The 17,912-nt window shown below is 45.8% G+C and overlaps 1 protein-coding gene across 2 annotated transcripts in view; it reads left to right on the top strand.

The window, feature by feature from the left end:
• Nucleotides 1–459: 459 nt before the first annotated feature.
• SPEF2 (sperm flagellar 2) overlaps nt 460–17,912 on the top strand; it is a 208,053-nt gene continuing 190,600 nt past the window's right edge. Inside the window, exon 1 of one of the 2 annotated variants that reach the window (XM_056546664.1) lies at nt 460–649. In XM_056546664.1, the coding sequence (XP_056402639.1) occupies nt 592–649 (58 nt within the window). In that variant the 5' untranslated portion in view covers nt 460–591. The remainder of the gene's footprint in view (nt 650–17,912) is intronic. The other variant, XM_056546656.1, reaches the window with a different exon arrangement.

Genomic DNA, 17,912 nt, shown 5'->3' with positions numbered 1-17,912 from the left:
TGCGTGCTCCGATTTGTGACATCACTAACAGGACGAGCAAAATTTTTTAAAAACTCCTGGCGCGTTTCATAGACAACGGTGTTCTTCATCAGGGATAGTTTCTGCCAGACAGTAGGACAGTGTTTCACAAACAGAGTACTTCCAGCTGTTGCAAAACTACAACTCGCAGCATGCCCGGACAGCCTTTGGCTGTCCGGGCATGCTGGGAGTTGTAGTTTTGCAACAGCTGGAGGCAGCCCGGTAGGGAAACACGGCAGTAGGTGTAGGGGGAAAAAGAGAGAGAGACCTGTGAGCCATTTTATGTCAGGGCATGTTTGATGTCAGGGCATGCTGGGAGTTGTAGTTTTGCATTGAAGAACACTGAATGGGTTCAGTAATAAATGATTCAGTTCTGCAGCGCCTGACAGCAGGTGGCGCGCCAGAGGAAGCAGCCAGTCAGCGCGCCGCGCTCCAGTCTCTATGGTGTACACCGTGGCCTTGGTAACAGTATCTATGGCACCGGTTGTCAGGGAGACGGGACGCGGCCTGGAAGCTCCCGTGAAAACTGGAAGATAAAGCGCGGCGTGTGATGATCCCGGGCGGCCGAGAACCATGACGGAGATCATCTGCCAGTGGCTGAACGACGAGGTGGGGCTGTCCAGGCGCGTAGGTGAGTGACGGGATACTCGTATAGTGCCCGAGGACATGCTGGTACTTGTAGTGCCACCACAGCTGAGGGGGTTCAGGGCTGTCACTATGTAAACCACAGGGTACCTACCCAGCTTTCCCAGGACCCTGTGTGCCAGGTATGTCTCTGTGCCCCGCGTCTTTGTCTGGGAAAGCTGTAATGACTGACACCCAGCTTTCCCAGGACCCTGTGTGCCAGGTATGTCTGTGTGCCCCGCGTCTTTGTCTGGGAAAGCTGTAATGACTGACACCCAGCTTTCATACAAAACAGTGAATGCTCCCTCACACCGCACGTACCCCTTGTTGAAGCCAGCATAGGACTGCTGCAGAACCTCTTACCATCCCATACACTGCTGCAGAACCTCTTACAATCCCATACACTGCTGCAGAACCTCTTACAATTCGATACACTACTGCAGAACATCCTACAATTCCATATACTGCTGCAGAACCTCTTACAATCTCATACACTTCTGCAGAACCTCTTACAATCTCATACACTGCTGCAGAACATCCTACAATTCCATACATTACTGCAGAACCTCATACAATCCCATAAACTGCTACAGAACCTCATACAATCCCATTAACTGCTACAGAACCTCATACAATCCCATTAACTGCTGCAGAACCTCTTACAATCCCATTAACTGCTGCAGAACCTCTTACAATATCATACACTGCAACGGAACCTTTTTCAAGCCCATACACTGCTGCAGAACTTCTTACAAACCTATGTACTGCTGTAGAAAACCCTTACAATCCCGTACACTGTTGCAGAACCTCTTACAATCCCATACACTGTTGCAGAACCTCTTACAATCCCATACACTGCTGCAGAACCTCTTACAAACCTTTGTACTGCTGCAGAACCTCTTACAAACCTATGTACTGCTGTAAAAACCATTACAATCCAGTACACTGTTGCAGAACCTCTTACAAACCTATGAACTGCTGTAAAAACCCTTATAATCCCATATACTGCTGCAGAACCTCTTACATTGAGGTTCTGCTCACTCACTGCAAGTTGTCTTGACCACTTGTACATGCCTAAATGCATTGAGTTTCTGCCACATGATTGGCTGATTAGCTATATGTGTTAACAAGCAAGTGGACAGCTGTACCTAATAAAGTGGCCAGTGGGTGTATACTTTGTGTAGTGTGTGTGGTGTGTACTGCTGTCCGGGCATGCTGGGAGTTGTAGTTTTGCGACAGCTGGACGCACCACTGTTTGGAAAACACTGCCTTAAAGGGAGACCCCGGTAAACAGAGGAGTTTCCCATAATTCAGGAGGGACTCCGACAGACTCCCCACAGAATAACTATACAGTGAGGTTTGGGCCATTGCCTGGTAACAGGAGGTTATAGAGCAAGAGGATGTGCTGCATTTACTTCTATCACTAATGGCACAGTCAGCTCTGCTACATCCGTCTACACTACAACTTACATCACTACTCCAAACTTATTACTGGCACAGTCAGCTCTGCTACATCTGTCTACACTGCAACTTACATGACTACTCCAGACTTATCACTGGCACAGTCAGCTCTGCTACGTCTGTCTACACTACAACTTACATTACTACTCCAGACTTATCACTGGCACAGTCAGCTCTGCTACGTCTGTCTACACTACAACTTATATCACTACTCCAGACTTATCACTGGCACAGTCAGCTCTGCTACATCCGTCTACACTACAACTTATATCACTACTCCAAACTTATTACTGGCAGTCAGCTCTGCTACATCTGTCTACACTACAACTTACATCACTACTCCAGACTTATCACTGGCACAGTCAGCTCTGCTACATCCGTCTACACTGCAACTTACATCACTACTCCAGACTTATCACTGGCACAGTCAGCTCTGCTACATCTGTCTACACTGCAACTTATATCACTACTCCAGACTTATCACTGGAACAGTCAGCTCTGCTACATCCGTCTACACTACAACTTAAATCACTACTCCAGACTTATCACTGGCACAGTCAGCTCTGCTACATCCGTCTACACTACAACTTATATCACTACTCCAAACTTATTACTGGCACAGTCAGCTCTGCTACATCTGTCTACACTACAACTTACATCACTACTCCAGACTTATCACTGGCACAGTCAGCTCTGCTACATCTGTGTACACTGCAACTTATATCACTACTCCAGACTTATCACTGGAACAGTCAGCTCTGCTACATCCGTCTACACTGCAACTTACATCACTACTCCAGACTTATCACTGGAACAGTCAGCTCTGCTACATCCGTCTACACTACAACTTACATCACTACTCCAGACTTATCACTGGCACAGTCAGCTCTGCTACATCTGTCTACACTGCAACTTACATCACTACTCCAGACTTATCACTGGCACAGTCAGCTCTGCTACATCGGTCTACACTGCACCTTACAATCACTACTCCAGACTTATCACTGGCACAGTCAGCTCTGCTACATCTGTCTACACTGCAACATATATCACTACTCCAGACTTATCACTGGCACAGTCAGCTCTGCTACATCTGTCTACACTACAACTTACATCACTACTCCAGACTTATCACTGGCACAGTCAGCTCTGCTACATCTGTGTACACTACAAATTACAACCAACCCAGCTTACAATAGTTTCGGTCTCTTCTGGACCATTGTAACTTGAATCCAGACTCATCATACAATGTACACAACATACAATATACACTACATACAATATACACTACATACAATATACACAATATACAACATACACATCATACAGCATACACATCATACAATATACACAATGTACAATATACACAACGTACAACATACACAACAAACAACATATACATCATACACAACGTACAATCTACACAACGTACAATCTACACAACATTCAATCTACACAACATTCAATATACACATCACACAATATACACAACATACTTGTTACTTATATGTCCATTGAAAATATAGGATAGTTAATTTAACCCTTAACTACCCCTATTTGTGAGGGTCGGGGTTTTTGTTTAAAGTCTCATGCAAATTAATGGGAAATGTATGTTCCCACATAACTTCTGTACGGCTGGAGATATTTCAATACCTGGTACACATATTACGGGACGGGATAGGAGGTCGGGATAGGAGGTTGGGATAGATGGACGGGATAGGAGGTTGAGATATGATGTCGGGATAGGATGACGGGATTTGAGGACGGGATATGGGGTTGGGATATGACAACAATATATGGGGACGGGATATGAAGTGAAAAGCTTCCTCTTTTGTTCATTTTCCTCCCCAACAAGGATTAAGAAGGAAAAACCGGGCAACGCCGGGTATTCAGCTAGTGTGTGTATATATATATATATATATATATATCTACATTCTACAGGCAGCTATTTTCCATGTGATCATGAAGGGTTAAATGGTAGTGTGTTTCCGATTTTTTTGGCAGCCGCCCTGTATTTGCTTTAGTTACAGCCGTGCTTTACCTTAGTGGACCTGGTGTCTGTCCCCAGCGTGTCACCTGTGTACACCTGGGAGGATCTCCCTTCACCGCAGCACAGCGAGGCCGCTCTTCATCCCGCTGACTTCCTGCCAGGACCCAGTCGTGCATCATTATCCTGCCGTCATCTTTTGGCTTCTGTTAACTATACCAATTTCTTTAATTGAGAAACAAAATATTTCATATTCAATGCAGATGGCAGGTTCTCACTGACCTCCACCGACCATTGAGTCTTTGGTATAAAACAATAAGGTGTAAACAGGAAAAACTCAACATGCCACCCTGGGACCATGTGGGTAAAAAAAAGGTTAGGATTTTTTTGTAAATGAGAATTATGAGATGAAATTTCTGAATAAGGCTGCATTCACATCACGTTTGGGGCATACGGCAGCCGTATCCGGCTGCCGTATGCCCCAAACGTGATGTGAATGTGCCCTAAGGCAGTTTTCACACTGCCACTTTAAGGGTAGGGTCACACAAAGCGCATCTGCAGCGTATTTGACACTGCGGATGCTCTACTCACCTCCCCTAGAGTGTGTCTCCTGCTGTCCCCGTGCATCTGCTTTGTCCGCTCGTAGCAGAAATCCACCGCTACGAGCAGACACACAGTGATCTGAGAGTCGCCGTGTGCATGCGCAGTGTACTCACCTACATTGTGGTCACTTCCCCCTGCTCCCTGAGCTATGCCGAGAGCGTCCGCGATGTCTGTGAGTACACTGAGCATGCGCATCGACTGTGTGCCTGCTCTTAGCGGCGGATTGCTGCTATGAGTAGACAAAGCTGATGCACGGGCACAGCAGGAGGCACACTCTAGGGGAAGTCAGTAGCACATCCACAGTGTCAAATACGCTGCAGATGTGCTACGTGTCACCTTACCCTTAAAGGGGTAGTCCAGTGGTGAAAAACTTATCCCCTATCCTAAGGATAGGGGATAAGTTTGAGATTGCAGGGGGTCCGACTGCTGGGGCCCCCTGCGATCTCTCTGTACGGGGGCCAGGCTCTCCGGCCAGATAGCGGGTGTCGACCCCTGCACGAAGCGGCGGCCGACACGCCCCCTCAATACATCTCAATGGCAGAGCCGGAGATTGCCGAAGGCAGCGCTTCGGCTCTGCCATAGAGTTGTATTGAGGGGGCGTGTTGGCCGCCGCTTCATGTGGAGGTCGACACGCCCCCTTCCCGCGGGTTGTTGGGGCTCCGTACAGGAGATCGCAGGGGGCCCCAGCGGTCGGACCCCCCGCGATCTGCAACTTATCCCCTATCCTTAGGATAGGGGATACGTTTTTCACCACTGGACTACCCCTTTAAGGGTAAGGTGACACGTAGCACATCTGCAGCGTATTTGACACTGTGGATGCGCTACTGACTTCCCCTAGAGTGTGCCTCCTGCTGTGCCCGTGCATCAGCTTTGTCTACTCATAGCAGCAATCCGGACTACTGGACTACTCCTTTAAGGGGTATTCCGGTATCAAAAAGAATTTGATATGTTGCAGGGGGAGCGGAGAAATCAAAAAACAAGTCATACTTACCTACTTTGATCCCCCTCAGTTCCCATTCCAGCACCTTCCTGTCTACCACTTCCTGCTACTTCTGAGGTGAGTCCTCATAGCAGAACCTGCCAATCGCTGGCTGCAGTGTTGGGCCGACAGGCCTTGCTCTGAAGTCTCATCTTGTAAGAAGCAACAAGCAGCAGGGGACTGGTAGTCATTGGAGCAAAAGCTGCGGGGGATCAAGGTAGGTGAGTATAACTGTGAGTGTAACGTATCAATAATGGTTTTTGATACTGGTATACACCTTTCAATTCATCAGAATCTATAGCAATGATTATTGATAATACGTTTGATGGAACCACTTCTTATTAACCCATTATCTTAAGGTCCTTATGCATTGCTTACATTTAGAAACTCTAATTCTTGGATAACTCCTTTCATCAAAATTGTTGTCCATTTTGTCTAGAGCACACATTGGTCCATTTAACTATCCCTCGGAAACGACTACTGTCATATCTAAATATTAAAGGGGTACTCATAGGATAGGGGATAAGATGTGTGATCATGGGGGTCCCACCGCTGGGATCCCCACGATCTTCGTGCAGCACCCTGCGTTCTGAACATTATGTTCAGAACACTGGGTTTGGGTGGCTCTGGTCGTGTATGGAGATAGCGGGGGTGTGTGGAAATTTAATAAAAAACTACTTGTCCAAGGGACAAAAACAGAAATAAAATAGTAAGTAAATAAGGTCTTTATTATTATATTTCGTTTTTGCACTCTCATTTTTTTCTTCCACGCCCTTTAATAGCCATAACTCCTATTTTACCTTCTACAGACCCATATGAGGGCTTGTTTTTTGCGGGGCCCTTTGTACTTTGTACGGACACATTTCATTTTTCCATAACATCTGCTTTGAAACAATCTAAAAATATTTGTGAGGTGAAATTGAAAGAAAATGCAATTTTGCTAATTTGGGTTTTTTATTTTTTACGCCATTCACCTTGTGGTATTTTGATACTTTAGGTCGCTCTGATTACAGCAATACCAAATGTGTTTAGTTTCTGTCATGTTTTACTATTTTAAAATTCTAAACTGTTTAGAATTTTTTTTTTTTATTGTCGTTTTCTGATCCCTATAGCATTTTTATTTTTCGGATTACTGGGCTGTATGAGGGCAAATTTTTGCACCGTAATCTGCGGTTTGTATCGGTACCATTTTGGTATTGATCGGATTTTTTAATGCCTTATTACTTGATCTTTTTCTGGAATATGATGTTATAAAAAAAGCTATTCTGGTTTTTGGTATTTTTTTACGTTTTTTAACGCCATTAACCGTAGGGGATATGGTATATAATGTTATATTTTATAGTTTGGACAATTACGCTCCTTTCAATACCAAGTACATTTATTTTTATTATGTTTACATGTTTTTTGTATGGAAAAGGGGGGGGGGGGTGATGTGAACTTACAATATGGAAGGGGATAACGTGTGTTTTTGAAACTTTAGTTAAACTGTTTTTTTTTTTTTTTTTTTTTTTTTTACACTTTATTAGTCCCCTTCATTAGATTCCTCATACAGATGAATGCAGTTCTATTGACCTCTATTGATCCGTGTCATCTGGGCTCATTTGGCTGTGCCTGCTCCAGGCAGGCTCAGTCACATTCAGATCCATGGGGCAGCCATAGATGAAATGGTTACCTCCACAGTGGATGTTTTTTGGTCACATAATAAAAAATCTTCTAAAAAGTAAAAACTCCCATCTACGGTATTCCAAAATGGTAAACATAAAAACTGCACATCATGGCGCAAAAATGCACCTTCATACTGCCCTGTAGATATAAAGATAAAAATGTTATAGGAGGCGGAACTGGGTGATTTTGAGTACATATATTTTTTTTTTACCAGTACTAAAATAAAACAAAAGCTATATAAATTTGGTATCAATGTACTCATACTGACCCTTAGAATAAAAATAAGGCCTGTTCACATTGCCGTCGGACTCCGCTATTCGGAGTTCTGGCCAAAACTACGGGAGTTTATATGAAATTTTGTGGGGGGAAAAATAGTGCTTGGACTATTTTTTTCTCCTCTTAATTCCTGTAAAATTATCGGATCATTGACTGACCCCATGCAAGTGAGTGGGGTCTGTCGGGACCCGGTGGTAGCCGTTTTAGGGTTCGATCGGCTAAAAAAAAAGAGCCGATCGGACCCTTGATGGGTCGGATGCGAATGGCAATGTCAACCTAGCCTTACATGCCAGTGCACTTTGTAAATTAACTGGTGCCAGAAAGTTAAACTGATTTGTAAGTTTTATATATATATATATATATATATATATATATATATATACAGACAAAGAATAAGTCAGCCAGCACTTTAGTTGATACCAAACTATTATATGGACCTGGCCTACAGGTGCACGCTACTAGGCTAGATATACAGCAACAGAAGAATAGCCTAGTAGCGTGCACCTGTAGGCCAGGTCCATATAATAGTTTGGTATTCACTAAAGTGCTGGCTGACTTATTCTTTGTCTGTATTGCACATACAGGGGAGTGGCTACCTCCATGTTGGCCTTGCACCCCACCCACCTCTATCAGGTGTGTATATAAGGTGTCTTGGATGTTCCAGACCCTGCCATGCTTACTGAACCGTTCACACAGAGGCATATACACAGTGTAGGGTCCGTCCCAATGAGGCCACCTTATCGCAGTGGGACGGTCCAAGCTATTTGACCGCCGGCGGAGACAAATTTGCGAGCTAAGTGCCTCACTATTTCATAGTTTCACATTTGCATCTATTACACCATAGCTGTATAGCTCTCCATATTTTATCTGCATGTTCATGTTTCACCTATATCCTTGTGCTGGCAGTGTGCTGCTGCATTGTTCTGTTGCTGTGTATATATATATATATATATATATAAATCTTAATCCTCCCAGTACTTATCAGCTGCTGTATGCTCCAGAGGAAGTTGTGTAGTTCTTTTCTGTCTGACCACAGTGCTCTCTGCTGACACTTCTTTCCATGTCAGGAACTGTCCAGAGCAGGAGAGGTTTGCTATGGGGATTTGCTCCTACTCTGTGCAGTTCCTGAAATGGACAGAGTTGTCAGCAGAGAGCACTGTGGTCAGACAGAAAAGAAATTCAAAAAGAAAAGTACTTCCTCTGGAACATACAGTGGGGATCAAAAGTTTCGGAACCCCGGGTAACAATCTGTATTAATGTCCATAAAGAAGCCAAGGAACGATGGAAGGAAAGATGAAAAATGTAATAACACAGTCTTAGGGGAGGTGTTATAACTACTATATATCCTGATCTTATATAGATTACAGCAGCAGTATACAGATAGAGTTGAAGTAAGGGTGTATATTTACTGTATGTCTTGATCTCATAGAGATAGCAGCAGTATACAGATATAGCTGGGTTGGGAGGAGTCTGGGAGCTGCAAGGAGGGAAAGGTAATTATATACACCTGTAGTTCACAGGATGTCAGCTGATCCTGGAAAGACACATTAAGAACTGTCATTTTCTGTGGGGTCACACTGGTGATCACATGACTCAGTTACAGTAACTAGATGCATGGATGAAGCCGTCCTGGAATAAAACAGATGACACTGTAGGACTAGGGATTGTGAGTTTGCATGATATGGGGGGAAACATCCTAGAATACTACTTTAAGACCTCATTCAGTACCCGGGCTCTTCTCTGCCTGCCCCTTTGGTCCCTCACTTCGGCATCTCTCGGCCTCCTGGGCCAGCGCCACCCACAACAAAGTCGTTCCCAGAATATCAACCCCCGTAAGGGCCCAGGCTCCATCCCTCCTTCTATCACCAAATGTTGGCCCCTGAGCTTACAATGAGGTTCCTGGTTAGGAGCCAATGTTATCATTTCCAGTCATTTATGACAGTTCTCCTGTTCTGTGAGTCACCTCCAGCAAACAAACAAGAACATGTGGGAGTAAGAAGGGAAAACAAAGGCTTCTCAGTCCCCATAGGACTGACTTCACATGCTTGTACTGGTCCGAGCCGATGCATTGGGCAAATAGTCAGATATTTATTCTGTAATGATTTGTTTTTCTCCCTCCTGCAGATATAGACCAGCTACCTAGTAATGTTGCTATAGAATTTGCAGACCCCTTTCTATAGCACAAATATTCATTTAGTTTAGTAACATAGTTGTAGTCTTAAGTTTTCATACCCTTAGGGTAAAGTAATTAAAGAGTACCTGTCATTGTCACGATTCGGCTAGCTGGATGTGGATCCTCTGTGTCAGCGAGGGATTGGCGTGGACCGTGTCGGTGGACCGGTTCTAAGATGCTACTGGTATTCACCAGAGCCCGCCGCAAAGCGGGATGGTCTTGCTGCGGCGGTAGCAACCAGGTCGTATCCACCGGCAACGGCTCAACCTCGCTGACTGCTGAGAAGGCGTGGGACAGAAGGACTAGGCAGAGGCAAGGTCAGACGTAGCAGAAGGTCGGGGCAGGTGGCAAGGTTCGTAGTCAATGTGGATAGCAGGAGATCTGGAAACACAGGCTTGGACAACACTAAACGCTTTCACTGGCACAAGGCAACAAGATCCGGCAAGGAAGTGCAGGGGAAGTGAGGTAATATAGCCAGGGAGCAGGTGGAAGCTAATTAGGCTAATTGGGCCAGGCACCAATCATTGGTGCACTGGCCCTTTAAATCATAGAGAGCTGGCGCGTGCACGCCCTAAGGAGCGGAGCCGCGCACGCACGCGCTAAGGAGCGGAGCCGCGCGCGCCAGGACATGCCAGCCGGGGGCCGGGACAGGTAAGTGACTTGGGATGCGATTCGCGAGCGGGCGCGTCCCGCTATGCGAATCGCATCCCCGCCGGCAATGTCAGTGCAGCGCTCCCGGTCAGCGGGTCTGACCGGGGCGCTGCAGAGAGAGGAACGCCGCGAGCGCTCCGGGGAGGAGCAGGGACCCGGAGCACTCAGCGTAACAGTACCCCCCCCCCCCCTTAGATCTCCCCCCTTTTTTGTCCGGCAATTGTTTCACATGGGACGAGGACACTGGGAGCGATTGTAGGGTTTCCTCAAAGGCAGGCAGTACAGCAGGAGTGGGAATGGGGAGGGAGGGCAGAGGGTGAAGCTTGGCACGGGGCAGGGTGTCACCAGGACGGGGGCCATGAGGAGGCACGGCACAGTCCTGATAGGCCTTGGGGAGACCAGGTGTAGGAGGAGGCACTGAGGCTTGCCTGACGGGACTGGGAGGAGATGTGAGGCATCTCTTGCGGCAAGCAGGACCCCAATTCTTGATCTCCCCGGTGGTCCAGTCAAGGGTGGGAGAATGATGCTGGAGCCATGGCAGACCAAGGAGAACTTCAGAGGTACAGTTGGGAAGGACGAACAATTCAATCTTTTCATGATGGGATCCAATGCACATTAAGAGAGGTTCTGTACGGTAACGCACAGTACAGTCCAACTTCACTAAGTTGACGGAAGAAATGTAGAGCGGCTTGACGAGACGGGTCACCGGGATGCAGAACTTATTCACCAAAGAGTCCAGAATAAAATTTCCAGAAGCACCAGAGTCCAAGCAGGCCACGTCTGAGAAGGAGGAGTTGGCAGAAGGAGAAATCCGCACGGGCACAGTGAGACGTGGAGAAGCAGATTTCATACCAAGAGACGCCACACCCACGTGAGCTGAGTGCGTGCGTTTCCCAGACATGGAGGGCGAATAGGGCAATCCACCAAGCAGTGTTCGGTACTGGCGCAGTACAGACATAAATTGTTATCCCTACGGCGAGTCCTCTCTTCGTGGGTCAGGCGAGACCGGTCCACTTGCATAGCCTCCTCGGCGGGAGGCACAGGGGTAGATTGCAGAGGATACTGTGAGAGAGGTGCCCAGAGATCAATGTCTTTTTCCTGGCGGAGCTCCTGGTGTCTCTCAGAAAAACGCATGTCAATGCGGGTGGCCAAATGGATAAGTTCTTGCAGGTTGGCAGGAATCTCTCGTGCGGCCAGCACATCCTTGATGTTACTGGATAGGCCTTTTTTAAAGGTCACGCAGAGAGCCTCGTTATTCCAGGATCATTCGAAAGCGAGAGTACGAAATTGGATGGCGTACTCGCCTACTGAAGAATTACCTTGGACCAGGTTCAGCAGGGCAGTCTCGGCAGAAGAAGCTCGGGCTGGTTCCTCGAAGACACTACGGACTTCAGCGAAGAAGGACTGGACTGTGGCTGTGGCAGGATCATTGCGGTCCCAGAGCGGTGTGGCCCAAGACAAGGCCTTTCCAGAGAGAAGGCTCACTACGAACACCACTTTAGACCGTTCTGTAGGAAATTGGTCCGACAACATCTCCATATGTAGGGAACATTGAGATAAGAATCCACGGCAGAGTCTAGAGTCCCCATCAAATTTGTCCGGCAGGGACAAGCGGAGGCTAGGAGCGGCCACTCGCTGCGGAGGAGGTGCAGGAGCTGGCTGAGGAGATGGTTGCTGCTGTAGCAGTGGCAGAAGTTGCTGTAACGTGGCGGTCAACTGCGACAGCTGCTGTCCTTGTTGGGCGATTTGCTGCGATTGCTGAGCGACCACCGTGGATAGGTCAGCGAGACTTGGCAGCGGCACATCCGCGGGATCCATGGCCGGATCTACTGTCACGATTCGGCTAGCTGGATGTGGATCCTCTGTGTCAGCGAGGGATTGGCGTGGACCGTGTCGGTGGACCGGTTCTAAGATGCTACTGGTATTCACCAGAGCCCGCCGCAAAGCGGGATGGTCTTGCTGCGGCGGTAGCAACCAGGTCGTATCCACCGGCAACGGCTCAACCTCGCTGACTGCTAAGAAGGTGTGGGACAAGGACTAGGCAGAGGCAAGGTCAGACGTAGCAGAAGGTCGGGGCAGGCGGCAAGGTTCGTAGTCAATGTGGATAGCAGAAGATCTGGAAACACAGGCTTGGACAACACTAAACGCTTTCACTGGCACAAGGCAACAAGATCCGGCAAGGAAGTGCAGGGGAAGTGAGGTAATATAGCCAGGGAGCAGGTGGAAGCTAATTAGGCTAATTGGGCCAGGCACCAATCATTGGTGCACTGGCCCTTTAAATCTTAGAGAGCTGGCGCGCGCGCGCCCTAAGGAGCGGAGCCGCGCGCGCCAGGACATGACAGCCGGGGGCCGGGACAGGTAAGTGATTGGGATGCGATTCGCGAGCGGGCGCGTCCCGCTATGCGAATCGCATCCCCGCCGGCAATGTCAGTGCAGCGCTCCCGGTCAGCGGGTCTGACCGGGGCGCTGCAGAGAGAGGAACGCCGCGAGCGCTCCGGGGAGGAGCAGGGACCCTGAGCGCTCGGCGTAACAGTCATGATCTTGTTAAATTTTATAATCCTCCCAGTTCTCTGCCCCCATCATGATAAACCACCCCCTGCCTTTATATTTTATTATTTTTAGTTTTCTACCTTGATATTGCTCCGTATTTTCTGCTCAGTCTCAGTCAGATTCCCAGACTGGGAAGGGGTGTTCTCCAGCAGGTGTGATATCATCTGAAGCCATACAGGGGAGAACTTCCTCACTCACTCTGCTACATACAGCTCAGAGCAGTTCAGTGTGAGATGAGCTATGGATTGGCTAAGGCTGCACACACTCCAGACAGCATTTCCTGATTTTGGACTTCTGCTAGGCCAACAGGAGTCCAAAGTCTGTGCAAGAGATGGGGGGGGGGATGTGCTCTGGACAAGTAGCAGCTTTTTTAAACACAGATAAAACAAAGAAAACTTCATTGTTATTTTTTTACACAAAGTAGAAAGATTTTTTTATTTACCATAAGGAGTGGAAGGGTGGAATAGCAAAAATTAGTTTTAATGACAGTGCCCTTTTAAGACTCCTATTACTTCCCTCCCCACATTCTAGTTCAACACACCATAGTCTCAGCAAGTCTTTTTAGGTACCTACTTTGTAAATGACAGAAATACCCCCCAAAAAACAAGCACAGAAAACAGAAGCAAAACACATAACCGTAAAAAAATAACACTAAAACACCTATGCAAAGTAGCACAGTAACTACCTCTAAATAGTGTAGGTGACATCATGTTGTGATCTCCGTACGGACATAACTAAGACAAAAAAATGAAAGTCACTTTAAATTTTATTAGTAAAAAAATGTTTTCATTGATAAAAAAAAATCTCGTAAAAAAACACTAATAAAATAGGCACCATTGTTTTTAAAAAATTTTGACATGTCATAGAGATATGTGAAAAGTTTTTATTGGTCGGAGTATCAGTGCTGAGATCCCCACCGATCAGAGGAAATCGCTCACTTTACTCCCCAGTTCTCGGTGATTTTTTTCCTGCTGCTCCGTTATAAGTCTATAACTGTGTGTGTGTGTATATATATATTCATGCTCGTAAATGTTGGCACCCCTGAAATTTTTCAAGAAAATGAAGTATTTCTCACAGAAAAGGATTGCAGTAACACATGTTTTGCTATACACATGTCTATTCCCTTTGTGTGTATTGGAACTAAACCAAAAAAGGGAGGAAAAAAAGCAAATTGGACATAATGTCACCAAACTCCAAAAATGGGTGGGACAAAATTATTGGCACCCTTAACTTAATATTTGGTTGCACACCCTTTGGAAAAAATAAGTGAAACCAGTCACTTCCTATAACCATCAATAAGCTCCTTACCCCTCTCAGTCGGAATGTTGGACCACTCTTCCTTTACAAACTGCTCCAGGTCTCTTATTGGAAGGCGCCTTTTCCCAACAGCAATTTTAAGATCTCTCCACAGGTGATCAATGGGATTTAGATCTGGACTCATTGCTGCCACTTCAGAACTCTCCAGCGCTTTGTTGCCATTCATTTCTGGGGGCTTTTTGACGTATGTTTGGGGTCATTGTCCTGCTGGAAGACCCAAGATCTCGGACTCAAACTTTCTGACACTGGGCTGTACAGTGCCAACCAAAATCCGTTGGTAATACTCAGATTTCATGATGCCTTGTACACATTCAAGGCACCCAGTGCCAGAGGCAGCAAAACAACCCCAAACATCATTGACCTCCACCATATTTCACTGTATACAAAAAAAGAGGATTGCAGCAGCACACATTGGTCAAAAAAATTGAGGCTCTTAGCGCACTTTTTGATCAAAACATGTCCCCCATCCACCACGGGGAGGTGGCCTCATTTAGGATGGGAACCTAGCACAAATTCTGAGCCTAACACTCAACTATCCACTCACCTCTGCTGGGCATACAGCCTCTGACTGGGTGACATGCTGGATCCATTTAAAACTCCACCTTTGAGAAAGGGGGAGGGGTGCACAGCTAAACAGGGTGCCATTACCCCCTGAATTGTACACACAAGAAAAAATAAAGATAGCCGGCACAACAGCCTAATACACGGGTGCACACTGCCATGGCATCAGAGTATACAAAAAAAGAGGATTGCAGCAGCACACATTGGTCAAAAAAATTTCACTGTAGGTACTGTGTTCTTTTTGTAGGCCTCATTCCGTTTTCGGTAAACAGTAGAATGATGTGCTTTACCAAAAAGCTCTATCTTGGTCTCATCTGTCCACAAGACGTTTTCCCAGAAGGATTTTGGCTTACTCAAGTTCATTTTGGCAAAATGTAGTCTTGCTTTTTTATGTTTCTGTGTCAGCACTGGGGTCCTCCTGGGTCTCCTGCCATAGCGTTTCATTTCATTTAAATGTTGACGGATAGTTCAGGCTGACTCTGATGCTCCCTGAGCCTGCAGGACAGCTTGAATATCTTTGGAACTTGTTTGGGGCTGCTTATCCACCATCCAGACTATCCTGCGTTGACACCTTTTCATCAATTTTTCTCTTCTGTCCACGTCAAGAGAGATTACAGTACCATGGGTTGCAAACTTCTTGATAATGTTGCGCACTGTGGACAAAGGCAAATCTAGATCTCTGGAGATGGACTTGTAACCTTGAGATTGTTGATATTTTTCCACAATTTTGGTTCTCAAGTCCTCAGACAGTTCTCTTCTCCTCTCTCTGTTGTCAATGCTTAGTGTGGTACACACAGTCACACAATGCAAAGACTAAGTGAACTTCTCTCCTTTTTATCTGCTTTCAGGTGTGATTTTTATATTGCCCACACATGTTACTTGCCCCAGGTGAGTTTAAAGGAGCATCACATGCTTGAAACAATCTTATCTTTCCACAATTTTGAAAGGGTGCCAATAATTTTGTCCAGACCATTTTTGGAGTTTGGTGACATTATGCCCAATTTGCTTTTTTTCCTCCCTTTTTTGGTTTAGTTCCAATACACACAAAGAGAATAAACGTGTATAGCAAAACATGTTACTGCAATCCTTTTCTGTGAGAAATACTTAATTTTGTTAAAAAATTTCAGTGGTGCCAACATTTATGGCCATGACTGTATATATTATGACCAATGCCACAAAGTGCACAAATAATTGGTATTTCAAAAAAATACACACCCAAATATACCAATATATGTGTATCTGGTGCACTAAGTTAATTTTGCCTTTAAAATGTAAATAGCTTTGAAAATTCTAGAATATGTGATGGTTTTAGAAGCTTCTTATAGGCTTATTGCCATCATGTGAGTTGTATCTGGGGTTTTTAAATGTCCCTGTACTTTAAAATATTTTATAAAGCTGCCTCTTTTTATTACATTAACCCTTCAGAGTGGTTACAAGGTGATTTTAGAGTGTATACTGCTGTTATTGAGCCCCTCCATGGTGCACAGATATTTCTCATTCTTCTCTTTCAGTGAAACCAGAGCTGAGCTTTTTACCAGTACTATGCACACAGGGACTTCCTTTCCCTTACTTGTCTAGCAGTAGCACAACATAGCACTCACTCCTCTTTACTATGCCATGACATAGTTCTGGGGAAAGTGCACTGAACTGCAGAGGCTGACATTGTGCTGGGGAATGGTTTACAACACACTACTATAGGTTGCAAGTGGATAAAAGGATTTATAAAGGGGTACTCCGGTGGAAAAATTATTATTATTATTATTATTATTTTTATTTTTATTTTTCAAATCAACTGGTGCCAAAAAGTTAAACAGATTTGTAAATTAGATCGTGACATGTACAGAGATGGCAGCAGGGAGCAATGTGGTCAGACTGAAAAGAACTACACAACTTCCTGTACTGGAAGGGTTAAGGTTTTTTAATAGAAGTAATTTACAAATCTGTTTAACTTTGTGGCACCAGTTCATTTGAAAAAAAATAGTTTTCCACCGGAGTACCCCTTTAATGCACTGACTTCTCAAGGTGCTATGAGAGAAATAAGAAAAAAAATGTTGCTGCAGATGATGATGACAAGCCTGTAGACCAATGTTACCCAACCAGGGTGCCTCCAGCTGCTGCAAAACTACAACTCCCAGCATGGATCAAAGAATCCTCTCCACTGGTGGTCTGTCTGGGCCAGTGTTTCCCAACGAGGGTGCCTCCAGCTGTTGCAAAACTACACATCCCAGCGTGGATCAAAGAATCCTCTCCACTGGTGGTCTGTCTGGGCCAGTGTTTCCCAACGAGGGTGCCTCCAGCTGTTGCAAAACTACACATCCCAGCGTGGATCAAAGAATCCTCTCCACTGGTGGTCTGTCTGGGCCAGTATTTCCCAACTAGGGTGCCTCCAGCTGTTGCAAAACTACAACTCCCAGCATGCCCGGACAGCCAACGGCTGTCCGGGCATGCTGGGAGTTGTAGTTTTGCAACAGCTGGAGGCACCCTGGTTGGGAAACACTGCTGTAGACTAAAGGCTTCAGGGTGGGGGACATTACTATTAGGAGGCAGCATTGGTTACATACCGTAACATTAACACTGTTATTTACGGGAAGGACAACTGCCCAGAACTTTTTGGGTGGTCAAAAATGAGAGGGGAGCCTCAATTTACCATTCAATGACAGCATGGATTCTCTGGAGCAAGCAGACAGGCTCACAGATTGCAAGTACACAGTCAATGCTCTCTCTCTCTCCTGTTCATAGCACTAGCTAAGCCCTGCCACCACTTCTTATGTGTCTTCTTGGTATCCCTGATAGTAGATACAGACTGAGCCTAACAACAAGCAGTGGACAGTAGATTGCAGAAAAGAGAGACACCTACAGGACAAGTTTTTAGGATTATTTTTCTGCAGTAAGGAGACAATTTTGGTAAATGAAGAGATTGCAAATATGTGAGGAATAATGAGGCTATCACGTGGATGGAAGTTGTTTGTAATGACAGTGAGTTCTGAGTGAAGCTCATAGGAGGCAGCACATGTAGCCAGGAGCTTTTCTGGTAGAAGGGACTGATG

Source organism: Hyla sarda, chromosome 1 (assembly GCF_029499605.1).
Source record: "Hyla sarda isolate aHylSar1 chromosome 1, aHylSar1.hap1, whole genome shotgun sequence".
NCBI lineage: Eukaryota > Metazoa > Chordata > Amphibia > Anura > Hylidae > Hyla > Hyla sarda.
The sequence above is the reverse complement of the archived record's forward strand: the minus strand, read 5'-3'. Positions and strand labels throughout refer to the sequence as shown.